Source organism: Spermophilus citellus, assembly GCF_964194105.1.
Source record: "Spermophilus citellus genome assembly, chromosome: 7".
Taxonomy (NCBI): domain Eukaryota; kingdom Metazoa; phylum Chordata; class Mammalia; order Rodentia; family Sciuridae; genus Spermophilus; species Spermophilus citellus.
Window position 1 is genome coordinate 86,590,056 of NC_138188.1, and position 15,098 is coordinate 86,605,153.

The following is a 15,098-nucleotide window of genomic DNA, read 5'->3' on the forward strand; positions in this document are numbered from 1 at the left end:
ACCTCAGTTAGAATTTTGTTTTCTTCTTCTTCATAATGGCGATCAAACCCATGATCTTGAAAATGCTAGGCAAGCACTGAGCCACATCCCAGCCCTTTTTATTTTGAGACAGAGATTTGCTAAACTGCTTAGGCTGGCCTCAGACTTGCCGTCCTCCTGCCTTAGCCTCCTGAGTAGCTGTAATTAGAGGTGTGATGGACCGCCCATTGAATTTAAAAATATATATATTTATTTTTTCATTTTCGATGAACACAATATCTTTATTTTATTTTTATGTGGTGCTGAGGATCAAACCCAATGCCTCACGCGTGCTAGGCAAACACTCTACCACTTGAGCCACAACCCCAGTTCCCCAATGACTTTTTATATACCAAGTAGAATTTATCCGAATGGGCATTTAAGTTCTTTATTATACGTGTATTAAAGTGGGAAAAAATCCAAACAGATTTTATTGACAAAGTCCAATGTATTTAGGTTTTCCAAAGAAACAGAACCCATAGGGCATACATGTAGATACAAAGAGATGAAAGATTAACTAACACTATTATGGAGGCCAGGAAGTCTCATCATCTGCTATTTGCAAACTGAACCAGAAAAGCCTGTGGTGTAGTTCTGATACAAGCCCAAAGGCCTGAGTAACAGGGGAACTGATGACATAATCCTCCGTTGGAGTCTCAAGGCCAAAGAATCAGGAGTGCTAATGTCTGAGACCAGAAAATAGATAACTGAGCTCAATAAGAGATTGTACCTTTTTGTTTTATTCTGGCCTTTAATAGATTAATGATACCTGCCTATGTTGGTAAGGTTTTCTTCTTTAGTCTGTTGATTCAATACTAACAAACACCCTCATAGACACACAGAAAAATAATGTTTTACTAGCAGTCTGAGCATCCTTAACTGAGTCAAGTTGACACATAAAATTAACCATCATACTAACATCTCATCTGGAGCATTTTTAAGTGATTTTGTTTCTGAGGAACTGCAATTACTACAACCTTGTATTTTCCACAGAAACACTAAGAGAGTTGTTTCTGATTTACTACCAAAAATTGGGTGGAGGCAGAGGCAGTAACAAGTTACAGGTAATGCCACATTTGTGAGAAATAAGGAAATATTTACTTTGTAATGATCCCCTCCAGGGTCTGATACCTATTAATGTTAAGTTACAATCCAAGTTTATTGTGTCATTCCCCCCTTCCTAGAACCCAAACATTGTGCTTCTGCTGATTTCCCTTTGATCTGAACTTTACATCCCTATTCACCTGTTCCTGGCCTCAAGCCACCAAGAGATTGGAACTCTTTCATTGCTCTTCACTACCAACTATGTCAGACCTATTTATTCTGCCCTAGCAATATGGCCCTACTGTGCTTTCATTTGGTTTCTTCTTTGCCACTCACTGTTTCTGGCCTAGGGTCAGGTCAGTTTTCTCCTGGTCTATTGCAATCCTTTTTCATGGCCACTGGGCCTGCAGTCTTTAGTCCTGTAAATTGATTCTGTGTCTCAGTAGGTCCCTGGATATGCTCCACCCAAAGGCAACAAGTTATTTTTTACATTTGTCAACATCTTCCCTTTGACCGTCCTATATGTGACTGTAAAGTCCTAGCTGACTCCATTCCTTAATTCTTTTGCTCTTGATGTCCTTCTTCCTACAAACCCTATGGCTGAAATCCCACCCATCCGTTAAGGCCTGTGCAATGTCACTGCTTTTACAAACTTTCCTTGTGACCTCCCTTCTCTCTTACCAGACAAGTCGCCTCTCTTTTTAGGCTGCTCACTGAACTTTGTATCCCTTGTGATATTTAATCATAATCGGTTTCTTTTCATATAGTACGTGTATACTTACCTTATCATACCTACAAGTTATAATGTACTTGAAAGATAGACTTAATCATGCATCTTTTTCTTCTGACAAGTAGCATGTTTTCCCCCCTTCAAATTGAACTTCGATACATAGTCGTAATAAACCCATTGGGAAAAAGTATTCAAGATAGAAAAGGTTCAAATTCCTGAGTTTATCAAACACAATGTAAAGCTATACAGACGTTTAAAAAAATCACATATTTACATAGGCACATGTATGTATATAATTTAGCTAAGATGGCTTTATTGTATTGAGAGCTACAAAACAGTGGGCATTGCTTTTTGTTCTGGGACTGCAACTAATTAAAAAAAAAAAGAAGAAGAAGAAGTTGTAGCCCAGATAACTTGAGGACAGAAAGATTGAATGTGGGCCCTTGCTTTAAAGAACGCTGGCAAACTCCTAAATTTTGAGAAGGGAAAGTATTCTCAGGCTCCACTTAACTCTAGCAGTGGAGAACCTCTTTGTGCCAGCGCGCCCCGGTGGGCAGAAAGGTGGCAAGGGGCTCGCAACTTCCAGGACCTCTCCCAGAATCATGCCGACCAATCCCCACCACGGCCTCCCCCTGCAGGCCTCAGTCCCCTGCGCCGCACGCCGTCTTCCTGAGCATTAGGCCCAGCCAAGAGTGCGGCGTGCCGAGGGCAGGGCTGGCTCTGGATGGGGGGCGAGGGTCTGGGTGCGGGAGGCCGGAGGCCGCGCTCCGCCGAGATTTCCAGGTGAAGGGCTGCACAACAACCGGTCGGTCTGGGCGGAGCCGGGCGGGCGGGGCGAGGGCGGAGGGCATATTGCCTCATCCTGTACATTTTACTGGAAACTGCGCATCCGGAGGAGGGGTCGGGAGGAGGCCCCGGCGCCGCCTATGGCAAGGCTGGGCGCGGCGGCCGGTTAAATAGCCCGGCAGCCCGCGGCGCGCCCGTGCCCTCGCCGCCCGCCGCCGGTAGGTCCCTGGTCAGCCACACCGCGGCCGCAGGCAGCCGTGCGCAGCGAGCCAGTGGCGCAGGTGTCGGGGGCTCAGAGCGCCGAGCCCAGGAGCATGATCGTGGACAAGCTGCTGGACGACAGCCGCGGTGGAGAGGGGCTGCTGGACTCGGCAGGCGACTGCGGCCTCATGACCAGCCCGCTCAACCTGGCCTACTTCTACGGCGCGTCGCCACCCGCCGCCGCTCCGGGCGCCTGCGACGCCGGCTGCTCATCGTCGGGGCCCTCGGCGCCCGCCTCGCCCGGCTCCGACTCCTCCGACTTCTCCTCCGCATCCTCGGTGTCCTCCTGCGGGGCCGTGGAGTCCCGGCCGAGAGGCGGCGCCCGCGCCGAGCGCCTACAAGGTACCAGCCTTCCCCGCGGGGTGCGGCCGCTGCGCCCAGGTTGCTTGGAGTCCACAGGCCTGGGAGGGGTGGGCAGCACTGCCCCGATGGGAAGGGTCCTGGCTAGACGTGAGGTGCCCCCCTGCGCCTATCTTAGCAGCAGGACTTAAGCACATTATTCATCATTTATTAGGCGACTGCTGGATGCCTTGCCCTGAGCCAGGCGCCGTACTTCTCAATAGCTCCTTTGACCTTCTGCGAAGTCCGGCCGCGGTCTACCTGGCCTCGGAGTTTGAAGCACCCCGAGTAAAGCACCCCGAGTAAAGCGCTGACTTCAGAATGAAAGATATTAGATTAAGATCTCTCATGCGCACTCCCTCCTTCTCTCACTCTCGGCACCCCCCACCCCCCATACCCTATGGAGTAAAAATATACTAAGTCGAGGTTTGGGAGTCTGATGTAGGTGTAATTTTCTTGTGGCAATTTTAGTAAACAAGTGCGGCAGAGGATAAGGCTTTGTGAATTGTTGAAAGTCATGACTTATTTCTTCCTAAGCGTGGAAATTTTAAGTAAAAGGACTTGACCATCAAAGAACAGAAACCTCTCAATCAAGATGTAAGGAGAAGGTGATCTGAAAAACAACACAAGTTATGCCTTTAGTTTGTGGTGTTGGGGAGTTTCGGAAGCCTGCCCAGAATTTTGTGGTCTTGTTTTTTTTGTGTGTGCTTTAAAATGGATAAGCTCTATCTAGCAAAGAAAGGCAGACTGTTTCCTTTCTTCGGTTGTAAATTCGTTTTCTTTCTTAATGAACCGAGTTGCATAATTTGGGGAAAAACAGGATACGCTGTGAGTAAAAATTTAACACCTAGATAATCTTAAATGTTGAAGTCTTATTGGCATGATTTTAAAAGAACATCTCTTTTCAGTGCTTTCTACTGTTAGCCATCCCTCTTTTCTTTTTTGTTTTAAAAGGTTATTTTTCATCTAAAATTATTTAAATAGTGATTTAAGCCACAGTATGTTAAGAGAGTAGCCCATCTGAAAATTGTGTATTTGTGTATTAAAGACCTTTTCTGAGGTCGTTAGGACCTTTGGCCTTCCTCTGGCTGAAACTTTATTTTCCTAATTCTTGGTTTCCCGCACAGCCTAGGGGGATTCCTGAAAGTGCATTTTTCTCCCTGTGACGTTCAGTTGCTAACTGCTGTCATTACAGAGGAATGTTATGTTAGATTAGGGCAATTCTGGTATTTGTTGAAATCTCTAAACTTAAATGAAGCCCAAGTGATTATTTAATTTGCCTCATCCTTGAGCTGTTTACCTCATGTATTTAGTATGATATATATATATATATATATATATATATATATATATATATATTCAAATTTTACATTGTTTCTTGTCTCATCTTCTTAATTTTACCCACTCTTCACAGGGTGACCCAGTTATTCATTTCCTGACTTTTTGAATGGTTTGTCTTCATCACATTTCCTAAGAGGCTATGATTTAGTAGTGGCCAGAAGTAGAATACTATACTTCTAGAGTAAATTTTAAAGTGTGTTCTGAAGTTTTAATGTGAAACAAGCATATTTTCTTTTTACTTATAAGGCCTATGTAAGCAATTCTGAAAACACTTAATGAAAGGAAATCCTGAGTATGTATGTGAAAAATGTGTTTAAACTTAGTAAATTTAAGCAGCTTCCTTAGTACAGTTGGATTGAGGGAAATCATAAGAAATCAATATAAGCATTATTAATTGTTAGGCTTTTGTACACTGGGATCTTCGGAGGAAGTTGTTTTGTACTTATTTGTTTTGTGTCTTCTTAGATGAGGGGAAATTAATAGACTTTTATATTTCTATGTGAACATAAAGCCTTTGGTTTGAAAAGCTAAAAATGCACCATTTATTCTCTGTTCCCCTAAGTATTTTTTACCAAAGTCAAGAATAATTAAAAATTATTCTAGAGACAGACTTAACTTGGGTTTATCACTGCTGGCTCCAGGGATCCTGGACATTTTTTGACTGAGCTTTCATTGCTTAGGGTGCCTAGTACAGAGCACTATTAAGCAACCTAGAACCCTTGAGAAGAGCAGGGTACTGACACACAAGGCCATTGACCAGAGAGAGTTGGAAAGGTTTTTAATCTGTTTCTTGGGAACTTTATACATAAGGCAGGTAGCTATACTTTAGGGATTATTAGGATTTGTGTCTGTGACGAGGTTTAATTGGGACATGTTTTGCTTTCTTTAAACAGTTGAGCCCCATATGGGGGTTGGCAGGCAGCAGAGAGGACCCTTTCAAGGTGTTCGTGTGAAGAACTCGGTGAAGGAGCTCCTGCTACACATCCGAAGTCATAAACAGAAGACTTCTGGCCAAGCTGTGGATGATTTTAAGGTGGCATCTAGTTTTCATTCTGAGTGGGGTTGAAGGAGATTAGTCTGTTAGGATTATTACTTTTTACTAAACTAGGTTCAGTAAGTCGCTTGAAGTTTTTCATAAATGACCAAGTTCACAGGACAGACTATATTTGTCTTGTTGACTGCTGTATTTCTATCATTTAATCCAGTGCCAGGCACCTAGGGTGTACAGGAGAAATTTAGTGAATGAAAGTGAAAGCAAGCTAGGAACAAGGAAATAAATAGGGTTCAATTGAAGTGGAACATTTGATAGAAAGGAAAAAATCAAAGAGTCTTACTAAATTCATCTTGACCTGAGTTGAACTAAGATGAAAGTGTAAATGGAGAAGTTGAAAAATAGAATGAAATTGAGATAGAAAATAAATATTGATAGAATAGCCATATCAGAGATTTATGGTGTGCTATAAAGAGTGGTAGAGATAAGTCTTTATTGATGTGTATTAAGCAGGAAACCATTTTATATATACTAAATTGGAATTTTTTTCCTTATAGACACAGAGTGTGAACATTGAACAATTCACAGGTAAGAGTAATTTCTATTTATAATGTTATTGGGACTGTAGAGTTAAATAATGGTGATAATGGGTAAAATTTGTAAAGTAGAATGATCACAGGTTCCATATCCCTTTTTTTGGGGGGTATAGAATTGAAGAACACAGTATCATATAGTGGGAAAAGGAAAGGACCTGATTTTCTGTCTGATGGACCAGCCTGCAAAAAGTCAGCTCTGTTTTTGGTAAGTATCTCATTTTTTCCCTCTGAATACCCTTTGAATATCCTTCCTGGAATAATTTTATTATTTAAAATTTGTGTGTGTGTGTGTGTGTGTGTGTGTGTGTGTGTGTTGGGGACTGAACCCCAGATTCTGTACTGTTGAACTATACCCCTAGCCTCTGGAAATTTTTTTGAAGGAAGTGAGTGTGCAAATTGAATTTTCTCTCTTTTCAGACACCACCTCAAACACCAACACCTGGTGAGAGCATGGAAGATGTTCATCACAATGAATCCAAACCAGACAGCAGTGCTGATCTGCTTCAGAACATTATAAACATTAAAAATGAATGCAGCCCAGTTTCCCTGAACACAGTCCAAGTTAGCTGGATGAGCCCTGTGGTACCTCAGAGCTCTCCCCAAGAGCAGTGTCAGGACTTCCATGGAGGGCAGGTCTTCTCTCCACCTCAGAAATATCAACCATTCCAAGTCAGTGGCTCCCCACAAGTGATGGACCAGGCTTCCCTGTACCAGTATTCTCCACAGAACCAGAATGTAGAGCAGCAGCAACAGCAGCAGCAACAGCATTATACCCACAACCCAACTCTGGAATATAGTCCTTATTCCAGAACTTCGCAGTCACCCAACTATGAATCAAACCTCTTTGATGGCCAAGAACCACAGTTCTGCTCAAACCGAAGTTTTGTATCCCTTCTAAGTGGTCATGGGGAATCTGAGAATATTGCTGTTCCCCTACAGACTCCCCACAGTGTGCAGCAACCAAGTGATGCTCACCTGCAGAACTTCAGTGTGATGCCCAACAGTTCCTGCAAGGCCCTGGGGGCGCTCGATGCAGGCCCTGCCTCTTTAAACACTTCCCTGCCATTCCCAAACCTTATGGGAAACCAGATGAACACCACACAGTTAGGGAAGTCATTTTTTCAGTGGCAAGTAGAGCAAGAAGAAAATAAATTGGCAAACATTTCCCAGGATCAATTTCTTTCAAAGGATGCAGATGGTGATACGTGAGTATCCTTTTCTCTCGTGCTTAATTGGGTATGCCACACTAGTTGGGACTAGTGGGCATAGCATTTTTCTAGAATATACTAGGTTATAGCTTGGTGGTTGGTTAACCAACGACAACTTAGATAGAAACTGCTATTCAATAGCTAATATTTCAAGGAAGGATATGCTTTTTTTTTTTTTTGGCTAAAATAATTACCTAATATATGTGTCTTTGAGTAATTGGTTTTGAAGGCCAGCGAAACTATGTTTATAGAGCAGAAACAGATCATGACTAGGCATAGATGGTGAGTTGATTTGTAGACTGAATCCTGATCTGTCTTGATGTCTGTTTGACCTTGGGCAAATTATTTGAAATACCCACCTATATATATTTTTAAGACTCTTCTTCGAGAACTTTTAAAAAAAAATCATTTTAAGCACATTTATTTAATATGTCGTGCTGAGGATTGAACCCAGAACTTTGTGCATAGGAGGCTAGCACTCTGTCCACTGAGCTACCTCCCCAGCCCCTGCCTCTATTTCTTGATGTATAAAAAGTAATACCCACTTCATAGGGTTTTTATGAGTATTAAAAAATAATTTAAAGCAGTCAGCAGGGTGTTGGGCAGTCTTCTCTTATTTCTGTTACCTTAATTTATCCTGTTAGAGTTTGGATGTGTCATCCATTTTGCAGAAAAGATCAATTATGCTCTGTAATGTTTTATTTGAATGCACTATTATATCAAAAAAAGGGCTGAGAAAGATTTTTTTTTAAATGAACTTAGTGAAATCGGATGAATTCACCTATTTTTCTTTCCTCATTCCCTAGGTTCCTCCATATTGCTGTTGCTCAAGGGAGAAGAGCACTTTCCTATGTTCTTGCAAGAAAGATGAATGCGCTTCACATGCTAGATATTAAGGAGCACAATGGACAGGTGAGGATCTGAAATGGCAAAGATATGGTCATGGTGAAGCGATTGATGACTGTCTTAAGTGTACATCGTGTCAAAGCTCAAGATCAAGAGACTTTAGTTAATATTAACTTTGAAATATTGACTTTTTGCCACCATCAACCTTGACATTATTAATGTCAACTTTGTAGTTATTGACTAAAGATTGAGTATAATTAAGCCACACCCTAAGCTTATTTTAATTTCCTTGTTTTTCTTAAGGTGTCTGATTGTTTGTTAATAGGATTTATTTTCTCTGTATGGGTTTTGGTTTTCCCCACGGTTTAGTTTCACATTCTTTGTTATAGTGTTATGTCTTTAAAATATATATATTTTTTTCCCCTGAATGTCCACAGAGTGCCTTTCAGGTGGCAGTGGCTGCCAATCAGCATCTCATTGTGCAGGATCTGGTAAATCTGGGGGCCCAGGTGAATACCACCGACTGCTGGGGAAGAACACCTCTGCATGTCTGTGCTGAGAAGGGCCACTCCCAGGTGCTTCAGGTAAGAGACAGTGACTTCCACCATCACAGGGCCAAAGAGATAAGGCTTAGATATTAGAAGTTGCAAGTAGGTTGCTTGTTTCAATAATCTGTTTTGAGTTGATTTATTCTTTTCTTAGGAATTCTAGTAGATAAGTGTTTGTGTTCTCATCTTTTGCTAATGATGTCTGTTTTAAAATTTTGTAGGCAATCCAGAAGGGAGCAGTGAGGAGCAATCAGTTTGTGGATCTTGAGGCAACTAACTATGATGGTAAGCAACTGAAACCTTATTGGATTAAGAACCATATGGAGGGCTGGGTGTGGTGGCACACACATGTAATCCCAGCTAAGGCTGAGGCAGGAGTTTCAAATGTTCAAGACCAGCCTCAGCAACTTAGTGAGACCCTAAAATATAAAGGCTGGGATGTAGCTCAGTTATAGCACACTTGGGTTCAATCCACAGTGTGGGTAGGGATGAAAGGGGGAAGAACCATGTGGAAAGTAGGGCCCTTAAGTTCTAAGCGTTATTAAGTATCATACTAAGAAGGAAGGAAGGTAATTAAAACTAAAATGTTCTTTAGGTAAAATTAGCACTAAGGCGTCTATTCAGATTTCATTACTAGTTTTTGTGAAGCCCCTTGATAGGCAATCTGAGAGGTCATCCTCAAGCTTTGTAATTGCAGAGCAATCAAAGAATTGACAAGATGCTTGACCACTGCTTTACTGTCCTTTTCTCCTAGGCCTGACTCCCCTCCATTGTGCTGTCCTGGCCCACAATGCTGTGGTACATGAGCTCCAGAGAAATCAACAGCCTCATTCACCCGAAGTTCAGGAACTTTTACTGAAGAATAAGAGTCTAGTTGACACCATCAAGTGTCTGATTCAAATGGGAGCAGCAGTGGAAGCAAAGGTAAATTCACAGAAGAGGTTTGAGATAAGGTCGGGGAGAAAGGTGGTTGTAGCAAAAGACCTTATTCCCAAGTACAGGTGAAAGCAACTTTTTTCTTGTTTTTAAATTAATTGAGTGAGTAGCAATGTATGCATAGTTAAGAAGATTACATTATAAAGGATCCTTTAATTTGCTTTCTTGATCTGCTTGTATTCTGTGGATTATTATCCAAAAAGATCATTTAGCTGTGAAATAAATTAGTCTTTGAAAGGAAAAAAAATGCTTGAAATTGATGTTGCCATTTAGGCTTTCATTTGCATATTATGACAATAAAGATAGTGCTTTTGGTGGGGGTTGTAGGATTGGGCTTAACTTTTTTTTTTTTTTTTTTAACAAGCCCTTTATATTTTATTGTTAAATAAGCTGTTTGGCCTTTCCAAGCATTTGTTTTTTAAGCTGTGACTATTTTGTTCTTTTTAGATTGGAAGTTTGTTTACTAAATATTTCCTGTGTCCTAAAGCACTGTGTTAGTTGCTTTGGGGGGGGAATGCCTACATCATAAATCATTTGGGCATTTGGGGGGTTCACTAATAGAAAAGCTAAGAGAGATGGTTCATGATAGCTGTCCTTGGTACCACAAAGTATAAAAATGATGATATATAGTAAAAAGCTTACTGATATAATACATGATAAGAAGGTATCATGTTTCTATATTTTATGGCTACCCTTGATACAAGGGTAGATGGTGATGAGAGTTAAGTAGATAAATTATTAGGAAATTTAGGAGGAATGAGATTCCATTTAGCTTGGGTTTCAGGAAGACTTTGTGTATAAGAGAACATTCAAAGTTAAGTCTCTGAGGCTAATTCAGACATTTGAGAGACAGGATAAGAAGTGTATTCCAAGCCTTGGTATCTGAATTTTCATTTTTTTTCTCCTCTTGTCTTTGACAAGGACCGTAAAAGTGGCCGCACAGCACTGCATTTGGCAGCCGAAGAAGCAAATCTGGAACTCATTCGCCTCTTTTTGGAGTTGCCTGGTTGCCTGTCTTTTGTGAATACAAAGGTGCTTTTAGAAACCTTCAGTAACACCTGAGTTGAAGTGACCTTTGTCACACCTTCTTCAAGTTTTCAGGCTCTTTTCATGAAAGTCCCCCTTCCTGATGTGAGTTATTTCATTTCTTTGTCTTCAGGCTTATAATGGAAACACTGCACTCCATGTTGCTGCCAGCCTACAGTATCGGGTGACACAGTTGGATGCTGTCCGCCTGTTGATGAGGAAGGGAGCCGACCCAAGCACCCGGAACTTGGAGAATGAACAGCCAGTGCATTTGGTTCCTGATGGCCCTGTGGGAGAACAGGTGAGGGAGGAAGAGGAAATACCTTCAGGCACTTTGGTCTGAAACAAAAGGAGATGGATGAGGTTGTTCAGGTGAAGGCCAGTGGTACTCCTTGGGTAGGCAGTGTCCTTGTCTCTCAGTAGTCAGTATGGCACTTTGGAGTTAATAATTTTGTTTCCAAAGGAAGGGTAAGAAATTTGAGGGTTTATCCATAAAGTGGTCAGGTCAGGTGAGATAGTCTCCTTTTTTCTTTCCCCTGACATAATCTTGGTTTTAGTATAAGTTCAGAATGGTTCAAGATTTGGAAGCTGATGAAAGAGGAGGTACTAAGGTTCCTATAGTTATCAAAGCAAGAGATTCTTAGTTTTGTAGCTATGAGCCTTCAAATATTGTGGGATTAAATGAGTTCACATCTGCAGAGTGTTCAGGATAGTCCCAGGCATATAATAAGTGTTCAGTGAGTACCAGCTGTTACAATTATTTCTATTCAAGTGATATTGCAATAAGAAGTGGAAAGGCTATAATGTAACAGAACATAGAAATGTTTTATAAACAAAATTGTGCTTTACTCATCAAGTGTGGTTTATATTATCACTGGGGATTGAATAATTGCATGAGTGGATTTCTAGATAATAAGAACTCCTTTAAGAAATTCAAAGATTTTTGATGGAAATCTTCTCCTGTGGGGAATGAGAGTGAGTTGGGTAGTTTATCACATTATTAATTAAAATAAGATATATGAAATGTAATTTAACTTTTTTTGATTTCTGATTGTCATTATGACCATAATGATATCATAACCCCTCTGTAAGTTAGAATCTCTATAGTCTGTAGCAGATTTTATGTATATCACTTAATATCTACAAATACTTTGTAGTATATTCAGCTGTGAAAGTTGGTATTTAGAGAGGTTCTGAGGACAGGAATAATCATTAACTAGTGCACATCAGAGTGCTAAGCCTAGGATTTGCTCTGCCTTTTACTATTGTGGTGTGCACTCACATAACAGTGCTCCCAGGGAGCATTGAGGTGTGGAGGCTCATTTGCTTCCTTAAAAATGTTCTTAGATTACTCTCTTTTTTGCTTTTGCATTATGTTTGTTGGGGAGTGGAGAGATCTTTCCCCTTGCTTTTAGTGTCAGACTGTCAGTTAAATCCCCTACCCCAGTTGTCATTCTTCTAAAATTGTTACTTCTAATTTGTTGGGGTTGAAAGACAGATAATCGGTTTAATAGACCAAATCACTAAAATCAAATCACTAGCCTCTGAATGAGCCTGAGGACTTTTATGTGACCCATAAAATTATGTGTAGATGCTTTATTGAACACTTTGATATCATGACAGCTGTTTTGACTTGAAGGGTGCTAAGGGAGACATGGCACGCATTTTATTAGGTAGTTTATACTTTGCTATTGTTAAGTACTATAACTTGTTGAGGCTGGCTTCAGTATAATTGAGATATTTTAATATATCATAATTACAGTCATAATTAAATATTTTCATAAATAACAATTCTAAATTTGTGAGGAAATATTCTATTTTAGCTGTAGATTTTCAACTTCATATAATTTATTTTTCAGATAATTAAAACAAATTTTTAATCATTATTTTTTAGCTTTAGGTGGACACAATATCTTTATTTTATTTCTGTGTGGTACTGAGGACCAAACCCAGTACCTCATGCATGCTAGGCAAGCACACTACCACTGAGCCACAACCCCAGGCCCCAATTTTTCAGATAATTTTTAGTGGAGATGTTTGATTTGTCTTGCACTCAAAGATCACTATAGGAGTTCTTAAATAAGCTTTAAAAGGAGTTGCATTTTTTAAGTCACTTTAATAGATTATTTTTTTTAATGTCTTTCTAACTTATTGGTGGACCTTTATTTTATGTGTTTATATGTGGTACTGAGAATCCAACCCAGTACCTTGACAGGTTCTAGGCAAGTGCTCTATCACTGAGCCACAACCCCGGCCCTTTAAGTCACTTTAATCATGACAGATATTTTGCATATTTCTTCTTTTTTTTTATTAGCTACACATGACATTACAATGATCTTGGCAATTCATACATTTGAATCATTAGGGTATAATTTCTCATTTTTCAAATTGTACAGATTGCAGAGTCACACTGGTCATAGAGTCACCTATATACATACATCAATTATAATGTCTATTCTATTCTGCTGCCCTTCCGATCCCCCCTACTCCTCCCCTCCCCTCCCATCATTTCTCTCTATCCAATCTAATGTGACACACTTCATTTTTTTTTCTCCTCACAACATCATACATGTATTCTGTATAACGATGAGGGTCTCCTTCCATCTTCCATGCAACTCCCTTTCTCCCTCTTTTTCCCTCCCACCTGTCTTCCCTATTTAGTGGTAATCATCTTCTCATGCTCTTCCTCCCTATCCCATTTTGAGTCACCCCCCTTATATCAGAGAAGACATTCGGCATTTGTTTTTTAGGGATTGGCTAACTTTACTTAGCATAATATTTTGCAAATTTCTTTAAGGAATGCTATAGAGCATATACGAAAGGAATTAAACTCTGAATAAAATATACCACGTGACCCTCAACAGTAAACCTCACAAATCCTATTTATTTCTCTTGCAGATTCGACGTATCCTGAAGGGGAAGTCTGTTCAGCAGAGAGCACCACCATATTAGCTCCACTGACCTGGAGACTGGTCAGCAACACTCACTGTCAGTTAGGCAGTCCTAATGTATCTGTACATAGACCATTTGCCCTGTATCGGCAAATGTAAGTTGTTTCTATGAAACAAACATATTTAGTTCACTATTATATAGTGGGTTATATTAACACAAAGAAGAAAAATGTCTAATTTCTCTTGGCAGATTTACATATTTCATACCCAGGTATCTGGGATCTAGACATCTGAATTTGATCTGAATGGTAAAATTGCCTTCAATTAACAGTTTTTGGGTAGAAGAAAACTGGTTTGTGGCATAAGGCATCACTTATGTAGCCATTACTGGTTCCAGGCAGGTAAATTTTAAACATTTCTTTAAGAAAAATGAAAGAATTTGAAAGGGGGGAAAAAAAAATCTGGATATAGTGTTGAGGCTTCGTATAGTCTGATGCACTACCTGTCATTGGTATTGGTGTTGGTGTGTCTCTAGTCATCGGACTAGATGGAAGGCATCTATGGTTAGGATTTGATCTTTGCAAACTGTATATAACTGTTATTTTTGTTTTTAGAAATATTGTACATATTTGACCAGTAACATGGATATTTGAAATGTTAATCAATAAAGTAGAAATAAATAATTGAATTAATAAACAAGTGTATTTACTTTTAAAAAGGAGTGCTGTTCCTAGCTAAAGTCTTTGTAGATGAAGCAAATGTGGGGCGGAAAGAGCCATGTTTAATTTGATAATATGCTTCTTATGCATTGAAATGAGACACTTTATTTGTATATTATTGCATGCTTTTGAAGAGAAGCTCTTTATGGCTCACCTTCTAGAATTTATAATTTTACATGAGCTATTGAAATTTTTGTTCTTAATCTTTATAGAAACAACAAAAAGTCAATATAGAAACATATCTTTCTCTTTTCTATTGTCAAATAATGATAATGTGCCATGATGTTTATATTATTCAGAAGAAAACTTTATTTTTTAGTAATTTTGATTGTGTTAACATTTTGCTTACCTCTGGCATGCCTTGAGGAACACATTTGGCTTTAATTGTTTCCTAACTCTTTGTGATAAATTTGACTCATTAAAAAAATCTTATTTTTAAAAAAGATAAGTCTAATAATTGACTTATTGTCTTTGTAGCTTAGTAGTTACATTCTTTTAAAAAAGATACCATTAGGATTAATCATATTGTTTGACTCAGTATGTCTTGTGGACAAAAGTTAGGTATAGTCACTTGACATCTGTAAAAAATACGAAAAACGCTTGCATGATTTTAAATAAACATTAATACATGAATGTTTGTCTTAAGGATATGCATTTTCTTTTCCTACTGTCTTATTTATATTTCTTTAGGCAGGAAAAATACTATTAATGACTAATATAAATACCTTTAAATTACTTAATATATTTTAATTTCAATTTTTGAGAACATGTTTCTAAAGGTATGTAAGATTTAACAACAACAACAACAACAACAAAAC

The 15,098-nt window shown here is 39.5% G+C and overlaps 1 protein-coding gene across 3 annotated transcripts in view; it reads left to right on the forward strand.

Moving 5' to 3' along the window:
* The window catches only part of NFKBIZ (NFKB inhibitor zeta), a 38,961-nt gene extending 24,067 nt beyond the window's left edge, over positions 1 to 14,894 (forward strand). For 2 of the 3 annotated variants that reach the window (XM_081301809.1, XM_081301808.1), the window contains 11 exons: positions 5,413 to 5,552; positions 6,068 to 6,098; positions 6,220 to 6,311; positions 6,524 to 7,311; positions 8,121 to 8,226; positions 8,598 to 8,744; positions 8,930 to 8,993; positions 9,463 to 9,632; positions 10,566 to 10,676; positions 10,804 to 10,971; positions 13,569 to 14,894. In XM_081301809.1, the coding sequence (XP_081157935.1) occupies positions 5,424 to 5,552; positions 6,068 to 6,098; positions 6,220 to 6,311; positions 6,524 to 7,311; positions 8,121 to 8,226; positions 8,598 to 8,744; positions 8,930 to 8,993; positions 9,463 to 9,632; positions 10,566 to 10,676; positions 10,804 to 10,971; positions 13,569 to 13,622 (1,860 nt within the window). In that variant the 5' untranslated portion in view covers positions 5,413 to 5,423 and the 3' untranslated portion in view covers positions 13,623 to 14,894. Of the gene's footprint in view, positions 1 to 2,082; positions 3,182 to 5,412; positions 5,553 to 6,067; positions 6,099 to 6,219; positions 6,312 to 6,523; positions 7,312 to 8,120; positions 8,227 to 8,597; positions 8,745 to 8,929; positions 8,994 to 9,462; positions 9,633 to 10,565; positions 10,677 to 10,803; positions 10,972 to 13,568 lie in introns of those variants that run through there. The other variant, XM_081301807.1, reaches the window with a different exon arrangement.
* Positions 14,895 to 15,098: the final 204 nt, after the last annotated feature.